The sequence below is a fragment of the Sus scrofa genome, chromosome 18 (genome assembly GCF_000003025.6).
Source record: "Sus scrofa isolate TJ Tabasco breed Duroc chromosome 18, Sscrofa11.1, whole genome shotgun sequence".
In the NCBI taxonomy this organism is placed as follows: Eukaryota; Metazoa; Chordata; class Mammalia; order Artiodactyla; family Suidae; genus Sus; species Sus scrofa.
Window position 1 is genome coordinate 8352981 of NC_010460.4, and position 24089 is coordinate 8377069.

At 44.6% G+C, this 24089-nt stretch overlaps 1 protein-coding gene across 4 annotated transcripts in view; it reads right to left on the bottom strand.

Moving 5' to 3' along the window:
- AGK (acylglycerol kinase) overlaps window positions 1–16080 on the bottom strand; it is a 105300-nt gene extending 89220 nt beyond the window's left edge. The window contains exons 1-3 of one of the 4 annotated variants that reach the window (XM_021078451.1): window positions 15848–16080; window positions 15331–15565; window positions 8140–8257 (exon numbers count right to left, since the gene is read on the bottom strand). In XM_021078451.1, coding sequence (XP_020934110.1) covers window positions 8140–8240 — 101 coding nt within the window. In that variant the 5' untranslated portion in view covers window positions 8241–8257; window positions 15331–15565; window positions 15848–16080. 4 annotated transcript variants of the gene reach the window in all.

A 24089-nucleotide genomic window follows, 5' to 3' on the forward strand; every position in this document is an offset into this window, starting at 1 on the left:
TGTCTAAGCATGAGGAGGGAGAAGGTGAAGCAGGAAACTGAAGAAATTATGAATATTTCCCAGTGAAACAGTAACCTGACTATGGCTTTAGTGTATCACTTTCTTCAGGCGGAGTCAACAGCCTGGGTTTGAGAATTCGGAAGTGGTCAGTCAACGGGGCTGAGATTTTGCCCTCTGAGCTCACAGACCTTCATTCTCTTGCTTATTCCTTGTTCCATAAATAAAAAATACGTCAAGTCCTTTTTTTTTTTTTTTTGCTTATTAGGGTCACACCCACAGCATATGGAGGTTCCCAGGCTAGAGGTCAAATCAGAGCTACAGCTGCTGGCCTACACCAAGCCACAGCCACACGGGATCTGAGCCACATCTGTGAGCTACACCACAGCTCGAGGCAATGCCTGATCCTTAACCCACGGAGCGAGGCCAGTGGTCGAACCCTCATCTTCATGGATACTAGTTGGGTTCATTTCCACTAGACCACAACGGGAACTTCCTCAAGCACTTTTTAGGACAATATTGAGACAAAAGACAATCAGGGCGCTGCTTTTATGATATAACAGAAGAAACAAAGTGAACAAAAAACTACAGTAGAATTCCACAGTACTATGGAGAACATGTAGGAAGTCGGCCTAACCCGAACTGGTGGAGACAGGGAAGAAGTCACATTTGGAACCCAGAGAAATGGTAGTTGGCTGGAGAAGAGAAGGGAAAAGTGTTCCAGGAGGGAGCATGTGTGAAGGCCCTCCAGGGAACTCTGAAACGGAAAGGACGTGTCACTTTGGAAGACCTGAAGTGTGGTGTGTGGCAGGGCTAGAGACGTATACAGATGGGGCCAAGTCACGGAGAGCTGGTAAGAGTTTTGGACTTGAGTCTAAAAGCACTATCATTCCGCATTTTTAATAAGACTGCTCTGGCAGTACTGTGCAAGAGAGATTAGAAACAGGCAAGGAGAGATCAAGGAGAACAGGCAGGAGGCATTTAGTAAGAGATGATGGTACTAAGGATGAAGGTAGCAACAGGGAGGAAGGACAAAAGAAATCGAACCAAATCAGCGATTTTAAAAGAAGCCAAACTGCTTAATGTATAACCTGAATGTGGGAAATAAGGACGAATGGAGGAGGATGTTCGAATTTTTAGTTTGGAAAATTGGATGGTTGGTGGATGGTACAAATTATTGAGAAGGAACAGCTTTGACAGGAGAGGAATGCTTTCTTTTTTTATTTTTTGGCCGCACCTGAGGAAGTTCCCGAGCCAGGGACTGAACCTATGCCACAGCGGTGACTCAAGCTGCTGCCATGGCAACACTGGATCTTAACCTGCTGTGCCACAAGTGAACTCTGACGGGAAAGCTTTTGATTTTATTTTTAGTTTGCTGAGTTTGAGGCAGCTGTGACGCATCCAAGTAGACAAGTGAGCAGGTGAATGTATTTACAGGTCTGGAGCTCAGAAGAGGTCTTTATGGAAATATGAACCTGGGGGTTGTCTACCCATGGCTGACAACGAAGCCACTGCGTATAGATGAGACCATACACAGAAAGGATACTAGGTGAACGTCTAGGGCAAAGGCCTAGAGAACTGCTTCTCTAACACCTCAGTAGAAGGACAAGTGAAAGGTAAGAAGGAACTGCCAGAGGATTAGGAGGGGAAATAGGAATTTGGCAGTCAGAAGCCAAGGGAAAAAAAATGTTTCAAGGAGAGTCAACTGTGCCTAAAGCTGAGAAGTCCAAAAGGATGGGGAATAAACCTGGTAAGACTAATTCTAATGAGGACCAGACAGGATGCAGCATGGGTAGGATGTAGGGAAGCTGAAAAAAAGACCTATTCAAAAAGTTTAACTCAGCAAAGAGAAGCAAATCCGAGAGTGAAAGTGCCAGGGAGGATATGAAAAACAGTGTTGGAGTTCCCTTTGTGGTGCAGTGGAAACGATTCTGACTAGTATCCATGAGGATGTGGGTTCAATCCCTGGCCCCACTCAGTGGGTTAAGGATCCAGCATGGCCACGAGCTGTGGTGTAGGTTGTAGACACAGTTCAGATCCTGCATTGCTGTGGCTGCGGTGTAGGCTGGCAGCTATAGCTCCAATTCGACCCCAGCCTGGGATTTCCATATGCCATGACGGTGGCTATAAAAAGAAAAAAAAAAAGAAAGAAAAAAGAAAAACAATGTTGAGGAGTTGTGTGATGTGCTGGGTCAAGGCATATAGGAGAGAAAGAAAGAGAAGAAGTCAGGGAAGAGTAATGGATTGGGAAGAAAATGGAGAACCCAAGAGACAAGAAGTCTTGATAACACTGAAAAACAGGAGGAAAGGAAGAAAATGGGAATAATAGAAGGCTGAAATGAGAGACTCAGACTCTGGCATTCCATATTTCAAAAGTGGAACAGGGACAAGTGATGATAAGGTTTAACATTCAATCAATGAGCGTGGGTGAAGTTGAAAGAAGGCAAATTATAAAAGTCCCAGGAATAGATGAAGGCAGGGAAAGGAAAGACAAGATGTGGTTACATGGGTCATTCACATGAACAATCAGGACACTGAGGAAGATGACAAGACTTAAGGAAAAAAGGACAGGCACCAAAGTCTAAGTCTAATGTAGATGAGATCCCAGAAAGCTGGGAGGTTTATGGTTTTCAATATAGCTAGATATTATGAGCCTCAAAGGAGAAGAGATTTTTATAAGATGAAAGAGTAAAGGTTTGGAATAGGTAGTGAGGGGCTAGGAAAATGCCAACCCCACCTCACAACCCATTTGAAGGAAAGGGCAGCTTCTATTCAAGAGAGCTGCAGGGTAAGATTTTCTCAGGGGAAAAACTGGATTAGACTAAAAATAACATGAGGACTGTTACATGTTAAAATTTGAGGATATATAGATTTTTTTTAAAAAGACAATAAAAGGAAACTACTTCAACATAATAAAAACCACATATGAAAAGCTCACAGCTGACATCATATTCAATAGTGAAAGACTGAAAACTCCCTCCAGTATCAGGAACAAGGCAAGGACGCCCACTCTTGCCACTTCTACTGAATGTAGTACTAGAAATCTTAGCCAGAGCAATTAGATAAGAAAAAGAAATAAAACACCCAAATTGGAAATGAAGACATAAAATTATGTTTGCAGATGACATGATCTTAACATGTAGAAAATGCTAAAGAATGCACAAAAAAATAAATTCAGTAAAGTTGTAGAATACAAAATCAGAACACAAAAATCAGTTGTGTTTTTATACAGTAACAATGAACAATTCAAAAAGGAAGTTAAAAAAAAATCTCATTTACAATAGCATCATAAAGAATAAAATATTTAAAGATAAACTTAACAAAGGAAGTGAAAGACTTACACACTAAAAATGATAAAACACTGCTGAAAGAAATTAAAGACGACACAGATAAATGGAAAGACATTCCATGTTCATGCATCAGAAGACTTAATATTGTTAAAATGTCCACACTACCCAAAGTGAGCTATAGATTCAATGTAATCCCTAACAAAATTCTTGGGATTTTTTTTTTTAAGAAAACAGGAAAAAGCCAATGCTAAAATTCATATGGAATCTCAAGGGACCCTGAATAGCCAAAAGAATCCTAAAAAGGAAGAAGAGAGAGGCCTAACATTAATTTCAAATATAGTACAAAGCTACAGTAATTAAAACAGCATGGTCCTGGCATAAAAGACAGAAATACAGCTCAATGGAACAGAATGGAAAGCCCACAAATAAATTCTCACATATATGATCAAATGATGTTTGACAAGGGTACCGAGAAAACATATTGGAGAAAAAACTCTTAATGGATTAAAGACCTAAACCTAAGACCTCAAACTATGAAACTCTTAGAAGACAACATAGGGGGAAAGCTTTATGACACTGAATCTGGCAACAATTTCTTAGATATGACACCAAAAGCAAAAATAGACAAATGGAATTATATCAAGCTTAAAAACTTCTGCGCAAAGGACACAATCAACAGAGTGAAAAGGCAATCTATGGACTAGAAGAAAACATTTGCAAATCATGAATTTCATAAAGGGTTAAAGAACTCCTACAATTCAAGAACAAAAAACCAAATAACTTTTTTTTTTTTAATGGGCAAAGGACTTGAAGATACATTTCTCCAAAGAAGATAAACAAATGGCCAAAAACGTATGTAAAAATGCTCAACATCACTAATTATTAGAGAAGTGCAAATCAAAACCACAAAATGCCATGTCATACCCATTAGGATGGCCAGTATCAAAAAACAAAAGACAGAAAATAACAAGCATTGATAAGGATGTGGAGAAACTGGAACCATGGTACAGTTGGTAGGACTATAAAATGGTGCAGCCACTCTAGAAAACAGCTCCATAGAGGTTCCAAAAAAGCTAAATATCACATGATCCAGAAATCCCACTTCTGGGTTTATACACAGAAGAATTGAAAACAGGATGTCAAAGCCATATCTATACATCCAAGTTCAATGTAGTGGCATTATTCCTAACAGCCAAGAGGTGGAAGCAACCCAAATGACCATCAACAGATAAATGGATAAAGAAGAGTTCCTGCCATGCTACGGTGGGTTAAGTATCTGACTTCAGGGGCTCAGGTCATGGTGGAGGCATGGATTCCATCCCTGGCCTGGCACAGTGAGTTAAGGATCCACCATTTCTGCAGCTGTGGCATATAGGTTGCAGTGGTGTCTCATATTTGATCCCTGGACTGGGAACTTCCATATGCCACAGGTGTGGCCATTAAAAAACAAAAAGCCAAAAAACAGATGAATGGATTTTTAAAAATGTGGTATATGTATACAACAGACTATTATTTAGCCTTAAAAAAGGAATTCGTGCCATCTGCTACATCAATGAATCCTAAAGACATTATGCTAAGTGAAATAAGTCAGTCACAAAAGACAACTACTGTGTGATTCCACTCATATGACATACCTAAAATAGACAAAAGTGCAGAAACAGAAAGCAGAATGGTGGTTGCCAGCGGCTGGAAGGAGGAGGAAATGGGGAGGTGAGTTCAAAGGGCACAGCGTTTTGGTTTTGCAAAATGAAAGAGTTCTAGAGACCTGTGTACAACGATATGAATATACTGACACAACTGAGTGTACAATAAAAAATTGGTAAGGTGGTCAAATTTCTATCAGTGTTTTTTCTTTAATCACAATTTTTAAAAAGATGTGGGAGGCAATTAAATAGCACCACAGCATGCACTAGAGATGCTTGAAGAAAGGAAGTGAGGCAGGACGGGGAGGGGGCGGGGGGCGGGTGGTGGCATTTGAAGCCATAACCTTGAATGTTAAGGGCAGAGACAGAGCAAAATGATGCCTCCAGGCTCCTGCTCTACTTCTAGTTCAAGCTGTTTCAGATCCAAACTGAGAATGAGGCCTCTGACAGGCTGGAGACTTAATGGGCCTTTTTTAAAGTCTTAAGACTACAACACTGGCAAGGAATTATTAGGGTATCTTAAAGACATCCTGAATAGGAGACACAGTTATTTCCTCAAATATTCACCCAACAGTGGCAATAGCAATCATTCTCAGTGGGTGGAAGGTTCTCCCGCACTGAACTAGCTGTTGCCTGGATGGGTGCACTTGCAAGGGAAATCCTAGTTCTGACCTTGGCAGGAGGTATAAGGAGCCTCTCTTCAGGTGCTAAAATGTAGTTAGAAAAGGGAGGAAAAGCCACACCTTATATGCTCCGTATACAATTTGTTAAAACGTTTCCTCTGCCCTTCTCTTTTTTATTTATTAAAATCTTAAGATTCTTAGTTTTGTTCTTTACATGCTAGCTAATGGATTCAAGGGCTTAGCCTTGAAAATACTTAGAAAGGAGAGGAATGTTCCATTTCTGGCCAAACAAACAAACAAAACAGACAACATGCTCATCATAAACATCTGACAGTGCTGAATTGAGAACATTGACAAAAGTGTCTGTGAATCTCCTTTCCAAAGCGGAGACTTCCATTAGAAAGCCTGTTTTTCCCTTTACCAAAGCAGTCATTTAGGACACCTGGATTTCAGACAAAGTTGAAATATCTTACATACTTAAGATGCAGCCCTTGGAGGAGAACCCTCTTACACTGTTGGTGGCAATGTAAACTGGTGCAACCACTATGGAAAATAGTACGGTGGTACCTCAGAAAACTAAAAATAGAATTACCATACAATCCAGCAATCCCACTCCTAGGCATCTATCTGGAGAAAACCATAATTGGAAAAGATACATGCACCCCAATGTTAACTGCAGCGCTATTTACAACGACCAAAACATGTAAGCAATCTAAGTGTCCCTTGACAGAGGAATGGATAAAGACGTGAGATAGATAGATAGATAAAGATTTACACACACACACACAAATGGAGTATTACTCAGACATAAAAAGAATGAAATAATGCCATTTGCAGCAAGAAACTATCATACTAAGTGAAGTTGGTCAGAGAGTGAAAGACAAACAGCATATGATATCACTTACATGTGGAATCTACAAAAAAGGATTCAAATGAACTAATTTGCAGTACAGAAACAGACTGGCAGACTGAAAAATGTTATGGTTACCAAAGTGGACAGGTGGGGGTGGGGGGGGCAGGGACTGGGGGTTTGGGATTGCCATATGCACACTGTGGAATGACTGGCCAGCAGGGACCTGGGGTATAGTATAGAGAACTCTACCCTATATTCTGTGATAGTCTATGTGGGAGAAGAACCTGAGAGAGGATGGATATATGCATACGTAAAATTGAATCGCTTTGTTGCACAGAAATTTTCATAACCTTGTAAATCAGCTATACTTCAATAAAACTTTAAAAAAAATTTTTTTTAAAGATGTAGCCCTTGGAGTTCCTGCTGTGCACAACACAAAGGGTAGCATCTCTACAGCAACAGGATGCAGGTTCAATCTCCGGCCCAGCGCTGTGGGTTAAAAGGATCGTTGCCACAGGTACTGCACAGGTCACAACTACGGCCTGGATCTGCTCCCTAGCCCAAGAACTCCTTACGTCCTGAGGCGGCCAAAAAAAAGAGATATGTAGCTCTCAATCCCCCAAAGACTGCCATTTGATCATCTTTTTTTATACAAAAGCTGTTTATTTAAATGCTATTACCTGGAGTTCCCATTGTGGCTCAGCAGTAACGAACACAACTAGTATCCATAACGACTCGAACACAACTAGTATCCATAAGGACTCGGGTTTGATCCCTGGCCTCGTTCAGTGGGTTAAGGATCCGGCGTTGCTGTGAGCTGTGGTGTAGGTTGCAGCAAAAAATAAAATAAAATAAAACAAAATAAAAAGCAAATAAATAAATAAATCCTATTACCATGTTAAACCAGAGATGAGCCCTGGGCTTTCTTCTCCCCCGAGATCTGAAGGCTAATAAAACCCATGACTCCCTGGAACTCCTTATTCAAACCAAAGGGTTGAATGCCTGTGTCTCATTTAAATTACCCTAGGCAGAGCGGGGGAGGTCTGGGGGGTGGGGGATGAGGAAAGTCACAAGGGTTGGAGGCAGCAGATCCAGCAATGGGCACTATTAAAGATCCAGAGCCTTGAGAAAGGGAAGGATTGAAATCCCAGGGAGACCTGTGAGTTCCATTCCTCTACTTTTTTTTTTTTTTTTTTTTTTTTTTGGCTTTTTAGGGTTGCACCCGGGCATATGGAAGTTCTCTGGCTAGGGGAATGAATTGGAGCTGCAGCTGCCGGCCACAGCCACAACCACACCAGATCCAAGCCGCACCTACACTGCAGCTCATGGCAATGCCAGATCCTTAACCCACTGAGAGAGGCCAGGGATCAAACCCACATCCTCATGGATACTAGTCGAGTTCTTAACCCGCTGAACCACAATGTGAACTGCAACAACCCCTGCCATTAACTTAGGAGTCACTGGTCTCTCTCTAGATGAGCCTCCGTTTCTCGCGTTGGGAACCCACTGCGGTCGCCTCTGCCCATGGACGTTACTGGGTTAACAGCTCCAGTCTTTCAGAACCGGTTACAACAAGAAGCCTTTGTCTTTGAGGTTTGAACATGTACTCTGTGTTTATACCACCCCGTTTCACAGAGCCAAGCCCAGCTGAAGGAGATTTTGACCTGGGGCCCTTCTGGGCTCCTTTGTCGCGGATGTGAAGGGGGTGGGGATAGGGGCTGCCAGCTCGTTACCAGTGTTTCCCGTAGAGCCAGTGGCCTCCCCAGGTCAGCAGGCAGACCCCAGCTGTCGTTTTCTTCCAGTGATTCCGAAGTGTTTTAAAGAACACAGTCATCTTCTCTCAGGGCGTTTCTGGGTAAGGAGAGGCAGAAAAGACAAATATCACATCCACGGGACTCACCAACACGCACTGTGACCCCGTCTTCCAGTTTTCCATCCTCTCCGCACGCTTTCCTTCCTCGCCCCCTTCCTGCTGGTCCTCTTCTCACCCGCCAACCTCCCTTTTCTTTCTTTCTTCACTTTTTTCCACCTAAACGACACTTTTTCTTCTCTCATCACTTTTTCCTCGTTTATTAGAAGGAAGGCAGTGGGGAGGAAGAGGATTCTAGGCGTCCTGTCTTTTCTTGCTTCTCACAGTCACCACACTACTACTTAAGAATCCCCCTCATCCGTTGTATAAAGGGTAGACCACCAAATTAGCAATCAAGTTACAGGGGTTATTCAACATCGAAGAAAACACTGGGCCCTCAATAGAAGAGAACATTCACAGAAAACTCAACGAAGAGGAAATGCACACAGCTCTGTCAAAATGCGCAACTTCCTGAGTAATCACAGACATGCAAATTACAAAGCACTATCACTATTCACCTGTAAAATTACCAAAATGTTTAAATGGTCACATTCACGGATGACAGAATGAGACGGACATCACACACTCCTGAAAGGGAGGTAAAGGGCATCATTTTACTCAAAGACAAAGTGGCCATATATACTCATTCTGTTTCTTTTCTTCACGGCACTCATCATTTGATGATCTTTCTGTGCTAATTGGTTTAATTTATTCCACGGGCATGTAAACTCCACGAGAGTGAGGATTTCACTCTGGTCATTCCCGTATCCCTGTGTTTAAAGATGGGGCACCTGATAGTCAAGTGCTGAATGTGATGGGGCTCAGGACATGCTACCCCACAAGGAGGCACCCTGGCAGAGTAGATATTTTAAGTGGTGGGAGTTTGGGGCACATGGCAGAAGCAGGAAGGTGCCTGTGACCATTTTCCCATCTTGCCCGACTTCCCTAAGTCAGATCATAAAACCCTCCAGTGAGAGGCACCTGCCCTGAAACCAAAGGGAAGGGTTGATGTGTCTGTCTCCAAAGCCCAAGAGATGCCAAGAAGAATCCTCACACCGACCCGAGCCTCCGGGGATGGCCCTGTGGGGCTCCTGGGCATGAGCCTTTCTGTGTCCCCCATTTCTTGTTCTTAGGAAATGGGCTTCATTCCGGCACCATGACCTGAGTTCCTAGGGACAGGTTCAGACAGTTGCTGCTCAGGGAAGGGAGAACAGTCTAGCAACAACAGTACAGCCTTGGGGCAGGATCTTGGTTCCCTCTCAAGCAACACACATAATAATATAGGCATCCTATACACCTAAGAGAAAAGTTATATTCCTTGTGCTTCTTTTAGAAATGAATACTTCATTTATTTATTTATTTTTGGCTTTTTAGGGCCGCACCCACAGCATGTGTAAAGTCCCACGCCAGGGGTCTAATCAGAGCAGTAGCTGCTGGCCTACATCACAGCCACAGCAATGCCAGATCTGAGCTGCATCTGTCACCTACACCACAGCTCACGGCAACGCTGGATCCTTAACCCACTGAGCGAGGCCAGGGATCAAACCCACAACTTCGTGGTTCCTAGTCAGATTAGTTTCCACTTCACCAGGATGGGAACTCCTAGAAATGAATACTTTAAAATTGAACAGTTTAGAATCTTTCCTTGTCTTTCTCCCTGACTTAATTGCACCCATAAGCTAAAGACTGAGCACCCTGAGCGTAATTGCCTGTGGGTTTAAGATTATTAGCAGATGATGTTTTTCAGGAACTTTCCTAGTTTGTTCTAATCTCTGATCAATATGCCCTTTTCGCAAGTACTGTTACTCGAGGCAATAACCCAGAAGACCGCCAGCATGAACATCTCCTGACTCCAGCTTTGACGACTAAGATTCCCCCCAAAGAAAGAAGAATGCTTGTTTGTCCCAATCCTGATTCCTATCTGAACACCTGTTTTTCTCCTTTTTACTATAAAACTCCTAGAAATTCTAAGGGAAGGCACAGTCTTTAAGGCATTAGCCTGCTGTGATCCTCCTTTGCCTGGCAAAGCAATAAGGCTATTTTTTTCCTCCTTTACCCAAAACTCTGTTTCTGCGTTTAAATTCGGTACCGGCAGACAGAGAGCGGCGAACTCCGGCAACACACTGACTACCGTTCCCGCCTCTTTACCCTGTCAGTCTCCCATGGCTGTCCACGCGCCATCAGACCCAGCACAAAATGTTTGGGTCTGTTTCCTTGGATCTTCATTTCTTTATGAAGGCTCCCATGTCATGTAAAACATTTTTATTTAATTAATTTATTTATTTATTCAGTCTTTTTAGGGCTGCACCCACAGCATATTTAAGTTCCCAGACCAGGGGTCGAATCAGAGCTGCAGCTGCCAGTCTACACCACAGCCACAGCACCGCCAGATCCAAGCCGTGTCTACGACCTACCTCACAGCTTGCAGCAATGCCAGCGCCTTATCCCACTGAGCAAGGCCGGGGATCCAATCTGCGTGCTCTTGGATACCAGTTCGTTACTTCTAAGCCACAACGGGAACTCCGTAAAACTTTTCTTATGCTCCCCTCCTATTAAGTGGTCTTTGTCAGTTTAATTTCCAGGCCCAGCTAGGGACCCTAAGAGAGTCAAGGAAAAAAAATTTCCCCAACTACATTAAATATTTTTTCACTAAGAATTTTTGCTGATATGGAAAAAAAACTAAAAAAAAAAAAACTAAAAAAAAAAGCTAAATAAAATTATCAGGATTAAAAAGCCTTCTGTAATTGGAATTTAACAATTATGTTCAAACATGAATATAATGAAAAATTAGCAATAGAAATAAACATACAAGGGAGGTCCATCCTGGCTCTGCTAATGATCCCAACCAGTCAGGTTCAATCCCTGGCCTTGCTCAGTGGGTTAAGGATCGGGCATTGCCATGAGCTGTGGTGTTGGCCAGCAGCTACAACTCCGATTAGACCCCTAGCATGGAAACTTTCATATGCCACACGTGCAGCCCTAAAAAGCAAAAAAAAAAGACACAAAAACTTAAGTAGTTTCCTCTTGGTTGTAGGATAGCAGGTGACATTTATTTTATGTTTTAAATTGCAATGTATGATCTCAATTTGCTATTAATAAATATATTTTCTAAACAGACAGATATTTAAACAGAAAACTTTTATGCCTATGTGTGCATGAGGTACACAGACCAAGAAAAAGAAAAGGCTGCTTTTGCTGAATATTCCAGTTCTTTCATTAGTCCCTTTAACCACAAAGACTTTCTTCTTGGCCTAACTTTAATCAAGCTCCTCTGAGCTCTGCTGGGCTAGGCTCTACCTTGGGCTTCCCTTTCTTGCAGAATCCAGTTTGAGCAAGAATCCTACAAAGCTGGTTGAGTGAAAACCCCCATCCTTGGTGTCTGACCACCCTGGATAGCTTATCACCTGGGTCTGCCTTCAGCAAGAATTCTACTGAGTCAGCCTAACAAGAATCCCCCTGATCCCTGAGGTTTCCTCTTAGTAATTTTCCATCCACTGACACTCACCCTGCTCCTTGGCTATAAACCCCCACCTGTCCTTGCTGGAATCAGAGTTGAGTCCAATTTCCTTCCTCCATTCCAAGACCACTACTGCAGTGCTCTCCACATCCACCGAGACGACATCCCTCCCACCCTTGAATGAGGTCTGCCCTACCATTCTTTGACAAGCATCACTACATAATTTTTTTTCTTTAACACCACCATCGGTTAAACACCTCTTGGGGCCAGAAACACTCTTATCAAACAGCAACAACGAAGCCAGTGCCAGGGAGCCACAGTCCAAGATGGTGCCTCGAGGAACCGAAAAGGCACGTGTGCTCATTAGATGCCTCTCCATGTGGCCCTAAAGCACTCGCTTATTCAACAGGTCTCTAATAAACACCTGCACGCTAGGCTCGGGGCTGGGTGTGAGGCAGAGAAGCACAACTTTCCATTCTCAAGTGCTCCCAACTATTAAAGCCACAAGTACAATACAATTACACAATTTATGAGTGTAATACAGTGGGAAGAATGCTGAGGGCTAAGTCACGGCTCTGTGAGAAGCCAAAAGAATGACCTAATGTCGACGGTGGTGACACAGGAAATCCTCCCAGAAGGCACGACATTTACACAGGCCCTGAAGAATGAGGGGGAGGCAGCACATGAGAAGCTAAAGATGTGCACAAAGGCATCAAAGGCAGGCACGTCCAGGCAAACGCATCAGAGACAGATAAAGACCAGCGTAAATTCAGAGGAGCATCTATAACAAGGCCTCTCAAACGCTAGTGTAAAACTTGTTAAAATGCAAAGGGATTGTTTAAATGCAGGTTCTTGGGCCTTGTTCCAGTTGGGTTGTCATCTTCCCTGTTAACGAGCATTCCCATGCCTCTAATGAAGGCCAGCACCACACTGTGACAAACTGTGGTTTGGAGATAAAGGATGGGAAAGGCAGTGGAGGTTTGGAAAAGATCAGGAGGGACCTGAATCCATGCTGAAGATGATGAAAAACTTTGAAGGGATTTAAGCAAGTGTGTGATAGGATCCCATGTGAACTGTAGAAAGATCAACTTTGTAGCAGCAGAAAGCAAACTGGGCTGGAAGAAGCTGAGCTTAAAGCTACAGAGAGCTGATTGGAAATGATTACCAGAATCTCCAGGCACATAAACAAAGGAAGGCGCAAAGGAGAGAGAGAGGATGACTTGGGAGACCTTTAGAAAACAGACTTCGGCAGCCCTTGGTGATCAATTGATTGCAGGAGGGGAAAGAAGAACCAAGACAGGTTTGTAGTCGGGCAACTTATTGAATCATGATTTCAATCATTAGGTTTGGAGTGTAGGTTCGTGAAGAAAGGCGTTGCGTGAAGTGGAGGAGACACTGAGTTTGAGATGCCTGTGGAGCAGCCATGTGGAAATGATCAATGGATGCCTGGACTTAACAGTTTGAAGCTGGGAGAAATTGTCTGCATATAGATTTGGGCTGGCTGTGGGGCTGAGGCCCTGGGGCTGCCCGGCATGCTGGCTCCTGCAACTCAGTGCAGTCAAGGAAACTTCTCTGCTGACTACTAGGTGCCAGCTAGCTTTGCGATGATCAGAGCTGAACTCCTCTCCTGGCCTATTTCTGAAAAAGGCCTGAGTCTAGCTACTACAGATTCTTTGGATTTCTGGCCACAGGCACTGACCTGCACCCACCCATCCTGTCAGACCCTTTGGACAAACACCCCCACTTTAAGAGTTCTTTCACCTCGCACAGAAAATCAACAACACCTGCTCCCCTAATCCCTGTTGAAATGAATGAACAAACAGAAATCCAGGTGGGCTCCTTCTACCTCATCCACTTGATAGAGAATCAGTCTTCGAAATACCTTAAGCTCAAGGACTTAACTGTCATCTCCCTTTCTGGGGCACAATGCCAACCCTGGATGGGCCCCATCTCACACTGGCAAGGCAGCACCACTCAGGTCAACCAGTGACAACACATAAACCTGGTGTGATCATACATTTAAACATCATTTATTTAAATTTATTTATTTATTTAACATCATACATTTAAAACGACCTCCACACCAAATCTGCCATATACATGGTCCAGAGATCATGGACCATCACGTGCCTCTGCTGAAATCAATGCTCAGGGGACCCTGGCCTCCATCACCATCTTCTCCATGTTCTTCTGACCTTTGTTCTCCTTCTTTTTGCCTGATATCCTGTTTGTTCATGGGGAAATTAAATCCCAGCTGGCAAACCCAAATTATCTTCCTAACACCAGAGAATAAGAACAGGCCCACAGCCATTTATTTTCCTACACTTGTTCCAGGCCCATCATGTAAGAAAAATGTGTCCCTCCACCTCTCAATAGCCAAATCCCAGGACAAAGACCTAGATGGAAAGGAAATTAAAATACTGTTTTGAGCCACCAGACATTAAACAAACTAAAACCCACCAAAACCAAAAAATAAAAATGACAGTGATGTGAGAGTCAGCATGTGAAGGTCAAGTTGGAGAACAGATAAAATACCCAAGGCAAGGGCAGAAGTTAGAGAACAATCTAAATGTCAGTAACAGTCTGTTTTAAGGCCATCCACGACCCACGGGGACTCTTTGTCACAAATGAGCACCTCTGTGTATTATAAAACTCACATGGAAACATGCAGGCCCCCTAGCATAGTGGACAAAGCACTGGTCCCAGGGATGTGAGGCCTAGATTCTAGTGCTAGTTCTTTCACTTAATGGCAGTGAGAGCCTGGGTAAGTCATTTAACCTGTCTCTATTTTCTCATTAGTAAAATGAGGATATACCTGCTCTGATTCACTTATTTGGCGTACAGGTTACATCTGATGGAGCTGTGAATCACCTTCCTCGTTAGTAAAAATGAGGATATACCACCTGCTCCGGTCAACGCATTTGGCTGTAAAGTTCACATCTGTAAGGAGGCCGGATGCTCTTTTTAAATTTTTCCATATATAAGCTGTCATCACACTATGCATTAGCTACTACTGGACATGCCCTCTAAGAACGCAACAGAATTGTTATTCTCTAATCTCAATAAAAATTTAAATTTTCTATGTTCAAATTAACATCTCTCGTACGAAATGAATTTTTTTTTTTTTTTTTCCAAATTCTGGCTGTACTCGCGTCTCCTCGCCGTAAGGTGGGGCTTTTCTCACTAGACTCTGAACCCCCTGAATGGGCAGGTTCTGTCTACGCATCTCTAGCAAACAGAACCTAGTAAAGCACTTGGAATGAATGAACCAATCCATCAATCGATCTGAAACGATTCGCCCTATTCTGCCAATGAGTTAGCTGAATCGCCTCCCGCCCTCCCCCTAAAAGCGAGTGAGGTGTCACACAGGTTAGCGGCCAGAACCCAAAGCCCAGAACCCAGGACAGCTGCTTCCCGCCGTGGCGTCGGGAACCCGCCATCCGGAGGGAGCCGCCGCTCCGCCCGGCCTTCGCCCCCCGCCCGCACCTGGGTCGCGAGCGCGGCCCGCGAGGCCGGGTCCCGGCGCCCCCGCCCCACGCCCCGGGGCCCTCCGCGTCCGTCCTGGCCGGCCCTCCGCGCCCCGTACCCGGTTCCCCGCCGCGGCAGCGCGGCACTCACCACGGCGGGTCCCGCTCGCAGCCCGGCCTTTCCTGTGTGCTCGCTCAAGAGTCCCGGCTCTTGAAGGGAAACCGCGGCTGCCGCCCACGGGTTCCGGCGTGGTTCTTAGCGTGCAGGGAGGGTGCGGTCTGCAAGGGCGGCCGCCTGGGGGCTGCCTTCAGTTTTCCATCGCTCAGTTATTTCTCCCATCATCCTTCTCCATCTCTGCGTCGCTCAACAATATTTTAGGGAAAGCCTACCAAGGCGAACGCTTTTTTAGGACCAGCCACTAAATCGGAACATAACTAAATGAACAGGGCAATTTTAGGTAACATCTACCACGATGAAAACGAAAACAGGTGATAGAGAGTGGGGTGGGGGAGAACTATTATTTTAAGCTAAGCAGCCTATGTTAGGCTCCTCTGAGAAAGGGGCGTTTAATAGGAGACGCGAAGGAGCAGGTCAAGCAAAGATCCAGAGAGCCTGAGGGGGGAAACCGCCAGTGCAAAAGCTGTAAAGCCTGAGGAAGTTTATTTACCACGGCAGCTGTCAGTGAGGGTGAAGCAGCGAGAACTAAGGAGTTGGTGGTAGCGATGAAGCCCGAGAAAAGGGCACGACGGGCCAGGGCGATGAGTTCCGACAGCGTATGAAACGGGATGGGAAGGCTTTGACGGGATTCAGTCAAGGGAATGACGTGATCTGCTTTGCATTTTAAACACCTCTGGCCACAGAGTGATGAATAGATTCTGGAGAGGAAGAGGGCTGCTGAGAAGCCAGGGCCCCTGCTGACCACCAGAGGGCAGTTCTAATTCTCTGTCCTCCTCCCAACGTCTCCCCACCCTCCATATGGGGTGTGCGGACCACCCCAGTCAATCAAGATTTCTTTCTTTCCTTCTTCCAACTATCATTGGATCAACCCAATTTGTCAAGTGTGGCGGCATGCGCTTGGCATAGAGGATGCTCTCATGTACAGCACCCCACCAGTCTCTGCCCTCATGGAGCTTGCCACCTCGTTTCCCCATTACTACGCATGGACATGTATCTTTCCTACCGCTCCCTAGATGAATGTTTTGAGAGAAATGAGAACCAGCGATGAGATTATGGTGCAGTAAAGTGTACTGGACCAGGTTCTAATCCTCACCGGGCCAAGGTGCACTTCCTAGCCCTTCCACCTGTAAATTAGAGGACTGCATGATCATAAAAAAAAAAAAAAAAAATCTCTTCTGTTTATAAAATATTGAGATATTTTCGGTATGAGAGACAGTTATTTCCAACTCTCCTTTCCCAACTAGCTAAAACATTTGTATTTGAAAATGAGTTGCTGAACTGTTGGCCTGCGGGCTAGAAAAATCTGAGACTTGATCCTCCGTGGTCCAAAGGGCAGGCTAAGCCTTAGGGCTTCAGCAAAACAGTGGTTCCCCAAAGTGAGAAAAGCTCAGCATAAATGCATTTTCCAATGAGAAAATGACACCCAGGGGTCACTGAACACAGATTCTTCATTAAAGAGATAGGACCTTAACTCACAGAGGCTAATGGCGAAGAACTGGGGTTTGGGTGAGGTTTCAGCTCCCCTGTTCAAAACCGAGGTCACAGCAAGTGACTCTGCCCGAAGCCCAGGGGAGAGGATGGGAGGGTCTCACCAGAGGGTTATCATCTGAATGGGGTTGAGCTGTAGGAAAAGAAACATCTGCTTTTATTGGAGTTGGAGCTACACACTGTGAAAAAGGTAAGGCATCACAAGGCCTTGCCTAGAATGCCCATGAAGAAGGATGGCAGGCCTCTGCCACCAGGGAGAAAAGAGCATCCCTGGAGGAGGCAGCCCCTCCAGGGACAAGGGAACAAGGGGACAAGGGGACACGGAGGGGCCTGTGACTCACAGCCAGCTAACCCAGGCCTGACTGAGGAGTATTCCCAAGCCATCAGGGAATATTTGTTAATGGTCTTTGTTTCTTTTATATGAAAGTTTTAATTGATTCTGACCAGTGTGGCAGTGGATGGGGATGCTGGTGTCAGGCTGTTGTGCTCCCAGCAGAGGAATCTAGAAACATCTCCCAGGTTTCTATCTGGAGTATCAGACCAGAGAAAACAAGAGATTTTTTTTTTGCAAAATAAAGCCTTAGAATTACGTTTGTAAAGGAGAGGAGTGTAGCAGTGGTGCGGGGTGCAATATGTCTCTGAGAGAGATCTTTGTGTTCTCTCCTTAAATTGCAGGTTTGTATAAACAGAAACAGTAGGTCAAAGGCTCAGACAGCTCACCTGCAAATGGGAAAATATCTGCATCGAAAATGGGAGTGATTCGGGAGTTCTATTGTGGTGCAGCGGGTTAAGATCCGGCATTGTCACTGCAGCAGCTTGGGTCACCGCTATGGCTCGGGTTTGATCTCTGGCCCCGTGAACTTCCACCTGCCAGAGCAGCCAAAAAAAAAAAAAGGCAGTGATTTGTAAATTCATATCTCTGAGGAATTAACTGTACCCATCATATAACACATGTATTTATTTATATTTTTATTTTTTTTATTTCCCCAGTATATATATATTTTTTCTACTATACAGCATGGTGACCCAGTTACACATACATGTAAACGTTCTTTTTCTCTCACATTATCATGCTCCATTACAAGTGACCAGACATAGTTCCCAGTGCTACAGAGCAGGATCTCATTGCTAATCCAGTCTAAAGCCAATCATCTGCATCTAACAACCGCAAGCTCCCCATCCATCCCCCCCCACCCCTTGGCAACTATAAGTCCATTCTCCAAGTCCATGATTTTCTTTTCTGTGCAAAGGTTCATTTGTGCGTTATATTAGATTCCAGATATAAGTGATATCACATGGTATTTGTTTTTCTCCTTCTGACTTACTTCACTTGGTATGAGAGTCTCTAGTTCCATCCATGTTCCTGCAAATGGCATTATTTTGTTCTTTTTATGGTTGAGTAGTATTCCATTGTGTATATAAACCACATCTTCCTAATCCAACTATCTGTTGATGGACATTTGGGTTGTTTCCATGTCTTGGCTATTATGAATAGTGCTGCAATGAACATGTGGGTGCATGTGTCTTTTTCAAGGAAAGTTTTGTTTGGCTATATGCCCAAGAGTGGGATTGCTGGTTTATATGCTATTTTTTTTTTTTTTTTGTCTTTTTGCTATTTCTTGGGCCGCTCCTGCGGCATTTGGAGGTTCCCAGGCTAGGGGTCCAATTGGAGCTGTAGCCACCGGCCTACACCAGAGCCACAGCTACATGGGATCCGAGCCGCGCCTGCAACCTATACCACAGCTCACGGCAACGCCAGATCATTAACCCACTGAGCAAGGGCAGGGACCAAACCCGAAACCTCATGGTTCCTAGTCGGATTCGTTAACCACTATGCCATGACGGGAACTTCTATGCTAGTTCTATGTATAGATTTCTAAGGTACCTCCATACTGTTCTCCATAGTGGTTGTACCGGTTAACTGAAATTCTAAAGCATTATTGAGGCATCCTATTTATGTTTCAAGACATGGAATTTATACTATGAATATTTTTGCTTTGGCAACTGCCCCTTTTTGGCTACTTTGGTTAATCCAATGATTGCCCCTTTGTAGCCTTTCTAGAGGGACAGAGTTATGTTATAGGCTTCAAGTCCCCTTCGAGGAGATTAAACCCAAAAGCCTCTGGCCATGTCTCGTGGTAATGCCCCTTCTCCCACCTTGAGCAACCTGGGCTGCTCACTCCCTGCTAGGGAAGGAATGTAGTCCATTCTTCAACCCACCTCTATATAACCTGTCCTCCATGCAAATAAGGTATCCTGCCCAAAACCAATCAGAATGTCAAATATACCCCATACAGAAATCAAATAGTACTTAGCCCTCATGCAGGGCATAGAAGTCTGGGACTAGAGAAATAGGTACCCACTAAGGTCCGCAGAATGGGGGTATAAAACAACTGTAGGAGTTCCTGTCATGGCGCAGGGGAAACAAATCCGAGTAGGAACCACGAGGTTGCAGGTTCGATCCCTGGCCTTGCTCAGTGGGTTAAGGATCCTGTGTTGCCATGAGCTGTGGTGTAGGTTGCAGACACGGCTTGGATCTGACGTTGCTGTGGCTGTGGTATAGGCAGGCAGAAAAAGCTCCAATTAGACCCCTAGCCTGGGAACCTCCATATGCCGCAGGTGAGGCCCTAAAATGACCCAAAATAAAACAAAACAAAACAAAAAACCAAAAACTGTTAAGTGATGTGGGCCCTCTTTTTACTGGCACACCTGCAAGCAGTGCCCATGTACTCTCTCGCTCTGAAAATGTACTGTTGCTTCAATAAATTTGTAAAACACTTACAGCAGCGCAGGGACCGAGGAAACTGCAATTCTGTCATTTGGAACAAATTCTATCAGTTATAAATTAAAAAGTTAGGGATTATTCATGCTTTACAGAAGTTAAACCCCACCCACCCACCCCATCCCCTGGGGGAGTATAGTGGCAGCCACGTCTTAAACACCAGCTTGTAAGGCCACACATGAAGCAAAACATCTCCAAAGACTCTTTTCAGGCATCAAGACCAGGGGTGAGTGGTGGCCATGTGATGCACCACGTGGATGGACCTTCAAGGAAAGACCTGCTGTCCCAGCTGCTAGGAGCACGGTGTATAGACAATCTTCAGCTGTCAGCCCCTGCAGAACAGCCTGTGTACAGTGAGTCAGCTTAACTGGTGTCATGCCCTTCTGGGGGTGGCCCAGTTCTAATGACTTGATCTAGGAGAAAGAACAAAAGCTTGGTCACTTCGGTTCCAAATAAGATACCTCTGACTGGTTATTCTAGCCCCAGAGCTCCTCCTGGGGTCAGCTGACACTCTCAGGCTGCATCACAGCTCAGCTTCTCCCTCTCTCCATTCTTCTTCCTTCTCTCCCTTTTTGCAATTGTTGGTTCTGAACACTGAACACTGTGTACTAGACAGAATAATGACCCCCCCCCACACACAAGGAGATCCACAACCATCCCCAGAACGTATAAATGCTTTGATGTGTGTCTAAGTTAAGAATCTGAGATAGAAGGAGTATCCTGCTTTGTCCCAATGGGTCCAGTGTAATCCCAAGGGTCTTTATGAGGAGGTGACTGGAGATCAGAGGGAGCAAAGATGTTGCAAAGCTGGCTTTGAAGGTGGAAGAAAGGGCCACAAGCCAAGGAATGCAGGCAGCCTCTAGAATCTGGAAAAACTAAGAAAATCAATTCTCCTTTAGAGCCAGAAATCACACGATCCTACAGACCCACTTTAGGCTCCAGATATTTAGAACTGTAGGTTAATAAATGTGTGTTGTTTAAGCTGCTACGCTGGTGGTAATTTGTTACAGCAGCAATAGGAAACAAATACACACTATCTTATGATTTGTTTCCTGGAGAATCCAACCTGGGACAGGTTGGTATTTCAGTACTTTCAGTGAATCAATATTAAAACTGAATTATTTTTCTGCCATTTTGTTTGCATAAGGCCATTTATGCAACCACTCACCCATACCCAGTGCAAATTTATAGTAACCCCACTCCTTCTCTGCCCATCCAAGTCACATTCTTTCTGCAGCCTTTTTTTTTTTTTCCCATCTTTTCTAGAGCTGCACCAGCAGCATATGGAGGTTCCCAGGCTAGGGGTCCAATTGGAGTTGCAGCTGCCAGCCTACACCACAGCCACAGCAACACCAGATCCAAGCCACGTCTGCGACCTACACCATAGCTCACAGCAACGACGGATCCGCAACCCACTGAGTAAGGGCAGGGATCGAACCCGCAACCTCGTGGTCCCTAGTCAGATTCATCAACCACTGAGCCACGACGGGAACTCCCCTGCAGCCTTTCTTGATGGCTACACCCTTGTTGATCTACCCCTTTCTCCAACAATGGTAATCCTTTGAGTCTGCATCACCCAATTCAGCCATTAATCCTATATTTTTAGAGGAGGAATGGGACATTAGTGACAGTGAAGGAATCTCAGGACGCACTCCTGCAGGTAGGTATATAGATTGGAGTCTTTGGAAACCAACTCTACTCTCTTCCAAATCATACTTTACTAGGATGTAATCAGATCCCCAAATAATCAGGCTCAACTGCTAGCCAGCCTGGAATGGTTTCCCACAGCCCAGCAGACTCTGAAACTCTGGTTGAGGCAGCCCCAAGACCTTCTGTTGGTCAAGTCTGGTCTTCTCTCTTAGTCAGGGAGAGTCCTGGAAAGCTTCCTCTGTTGGTCCATAATAAGCATCTGAATTTCAGAGGAGACTCAAGTCTAACACCATGGCCCTTAGATGCCTGGAGCAGCCCCTCCAGCACCATCCCTGAGGTTCAATGGTATAGGCATCTTTAGATAAGGCCAAAGAGAGATCAAGACATGCACAGCCAGAGACAAGGGCATGGCTCTTGCTTTGCCTTTCCCATGTTCTCTGTTCACCATTGTTAACTGTTGAGACTGAGGTTCCCAAAGGACAGAAAATAACCATCTGGAATTTCCCTTGGTCTCCAACTCTTGCCTTGGATCTTTGGAGAACATTCTGCCCTGTCAAAGATAGGGATTTATGTCTCCTTCACATTTAACATGCTGCCACATGTGGTACTTGCTACATATTGAAATATGCTACAGGTTGAAAGTGGTTGTCTATCAAATGAAATCGTGTTCCCTTGAGGGCATTGGAGGAATGTGATAGTGGGTATCTAATGACCCCTAGAATTAGAAAAGTCTCACCAACATCTCAACATCTGTAGTATTTTCCCAACAGGATATCAGACCACCCCCAAACCCCACAGCTTCCTATGGGGTCAGAATCAATCCTGAGGTGACTTCCTCTTGGCTCAAAAATCTGTTATTAAGAATGTTGAGGGGGGGAATTCCTGTTGTGGCACAATGGAAACAATCTGACTAGAGCGATGAGGATGCGGGTTCGATGCCTGGCCTTGCTCAGTAGGTCAGGTATCTGCATTGCTGTCAGCTGTGGTGTAGGTTGTGGATGCGGCTCGGATCCCAGGTGGCTGTGGCTGTGGCTGTGCTGTAGGCCTGCAGCTGTAGCTCTGATTCAAGCCCTAGCCTGGGAACTTCCATATGCCGCAGGTGTAGCCCTAAAAAGCAGGGGAAAAAATGTTGAAGGGAAACAACCTCGGTTTAGAAGTAGGGAAGGGGAAGTCAGGAGTGCCATGATCACTCATGGATCACCAGGAACTTAAGGAGTATTTAACATTCACATAGAGTCAGAAGGTTCAGAAAAATCACTGTAACACTCGGTATCACCGTGAGTACCCTTATAGGATGCATCTCAGACAAAGGCTGCTTGTGGGAATAGAAGTTCCTCCATCAGAACTTCCATCATGGAAAATTATGTGCAAGTTCTTTTAACATTCATTTTGGTTTATTTACTTATGTTATGCACACAGACTCTTCTTTAAACTACTTTGTTTCCACTAAGAAAAAAATATATATATGTGAAATGAGTTCTTGTGGTATTTGGGCTTAAAATCTCTTCCTGGCTGTGACCTTTAATATCCATCGCATCCACTACTAACAGATTGGAAACATGTAAATGAGGCCTTTCAAGAAAGCAGCAGGTTCCTGCGAGAGAGCATATCTTCACGCTTTAACAGGGGATTGTACAAGAACCCTCCCTCTGCAACGCCCGTCCTCACCCATGGTCTATGTGGGCCCCGCCTTCTCCTGAACTCGACTTCTTTTGTTCATATGCCTCCTTGTCATCCTTTACCACCTCCTCCTCCTGAGGGCATCTGGGCCCCAGCTGGCACGTTCCAACTGCCTGTTTAATATAGGAGTAAAAAGGGACAAAGACTGGATTCACATTAATGGCACTGAGCAAAGTTTCTGATACTGTTTTGCAAAATCCAGCCTCCCAGAATAACCCAATTGCTAAGTAATCTGGAACAAGAAGAGGTAAATTCTATCTATAATCAATTTTAAGTAGGTTTTATTTATTTTTCCTTTTTTGGCTCCCCGCCCCCAGGATATGGCGTTCCCAGACCAGGGATCAAGTCCGAGCCACAGTTGTGACCTACAGCACAGCTGCAGCAATGCTGGATCCTTTAACCCACTGTGCCATGCAGGGGGTTGAACCTGCGTTCTGGCGTTGCAGAGGCACTGCTGATCCCATTGCACTAGAGTGAGAATTCCTAGGTTTTCTTTTAGATTTTATTTTTTAGAGCACTTTTAGGTTTATAACAAACTTGAGAAAAACTATCGGGATTTCCCATACACTTTCATAGCCTACTCCATTATATCACTCACCTGAATGGTCCTTTTTTCTTTTTTTCAAACCAAAGGTCAGTCTACATGGACACATCATAATCACCCAAAGTTCATAATTTACCTTAGGGTTTACTCCTGGTCTTACACATCCTATGGGCTTAGACAAAAGCATCATGACGTACACCCATCATTATAATATTATAATATTGTACAGAGTAGTTTCCCTGCCTGTGCTACATGTCCTCTGTGCTTTTCCTACTTATCTTACTCCCGTCTCTCACCCCAGCAACCACTGATCTTTTTACTGTCTCCATAATTTTGCCTTTCCCAAGGTATCACATAATTCAAATCATATATTATGTAGCCTTTTCAGACTGGTTTCTTCCACTTTGTAATATGCAGTAAAGTTTCCTCCATATCTGTGTGTGTGTGTGTGTGTGTGTGTGTGTGTGTGCGCGCGCTTTTCTGAAGGCTGCACCTGCAGCATATGGAGGTTCCCAGGCTATGCCAGGTTAAGGGTCAAATCAGAGCTACAGCTGCTGGCCTACACCATGGCCACAGCAACATGGGATC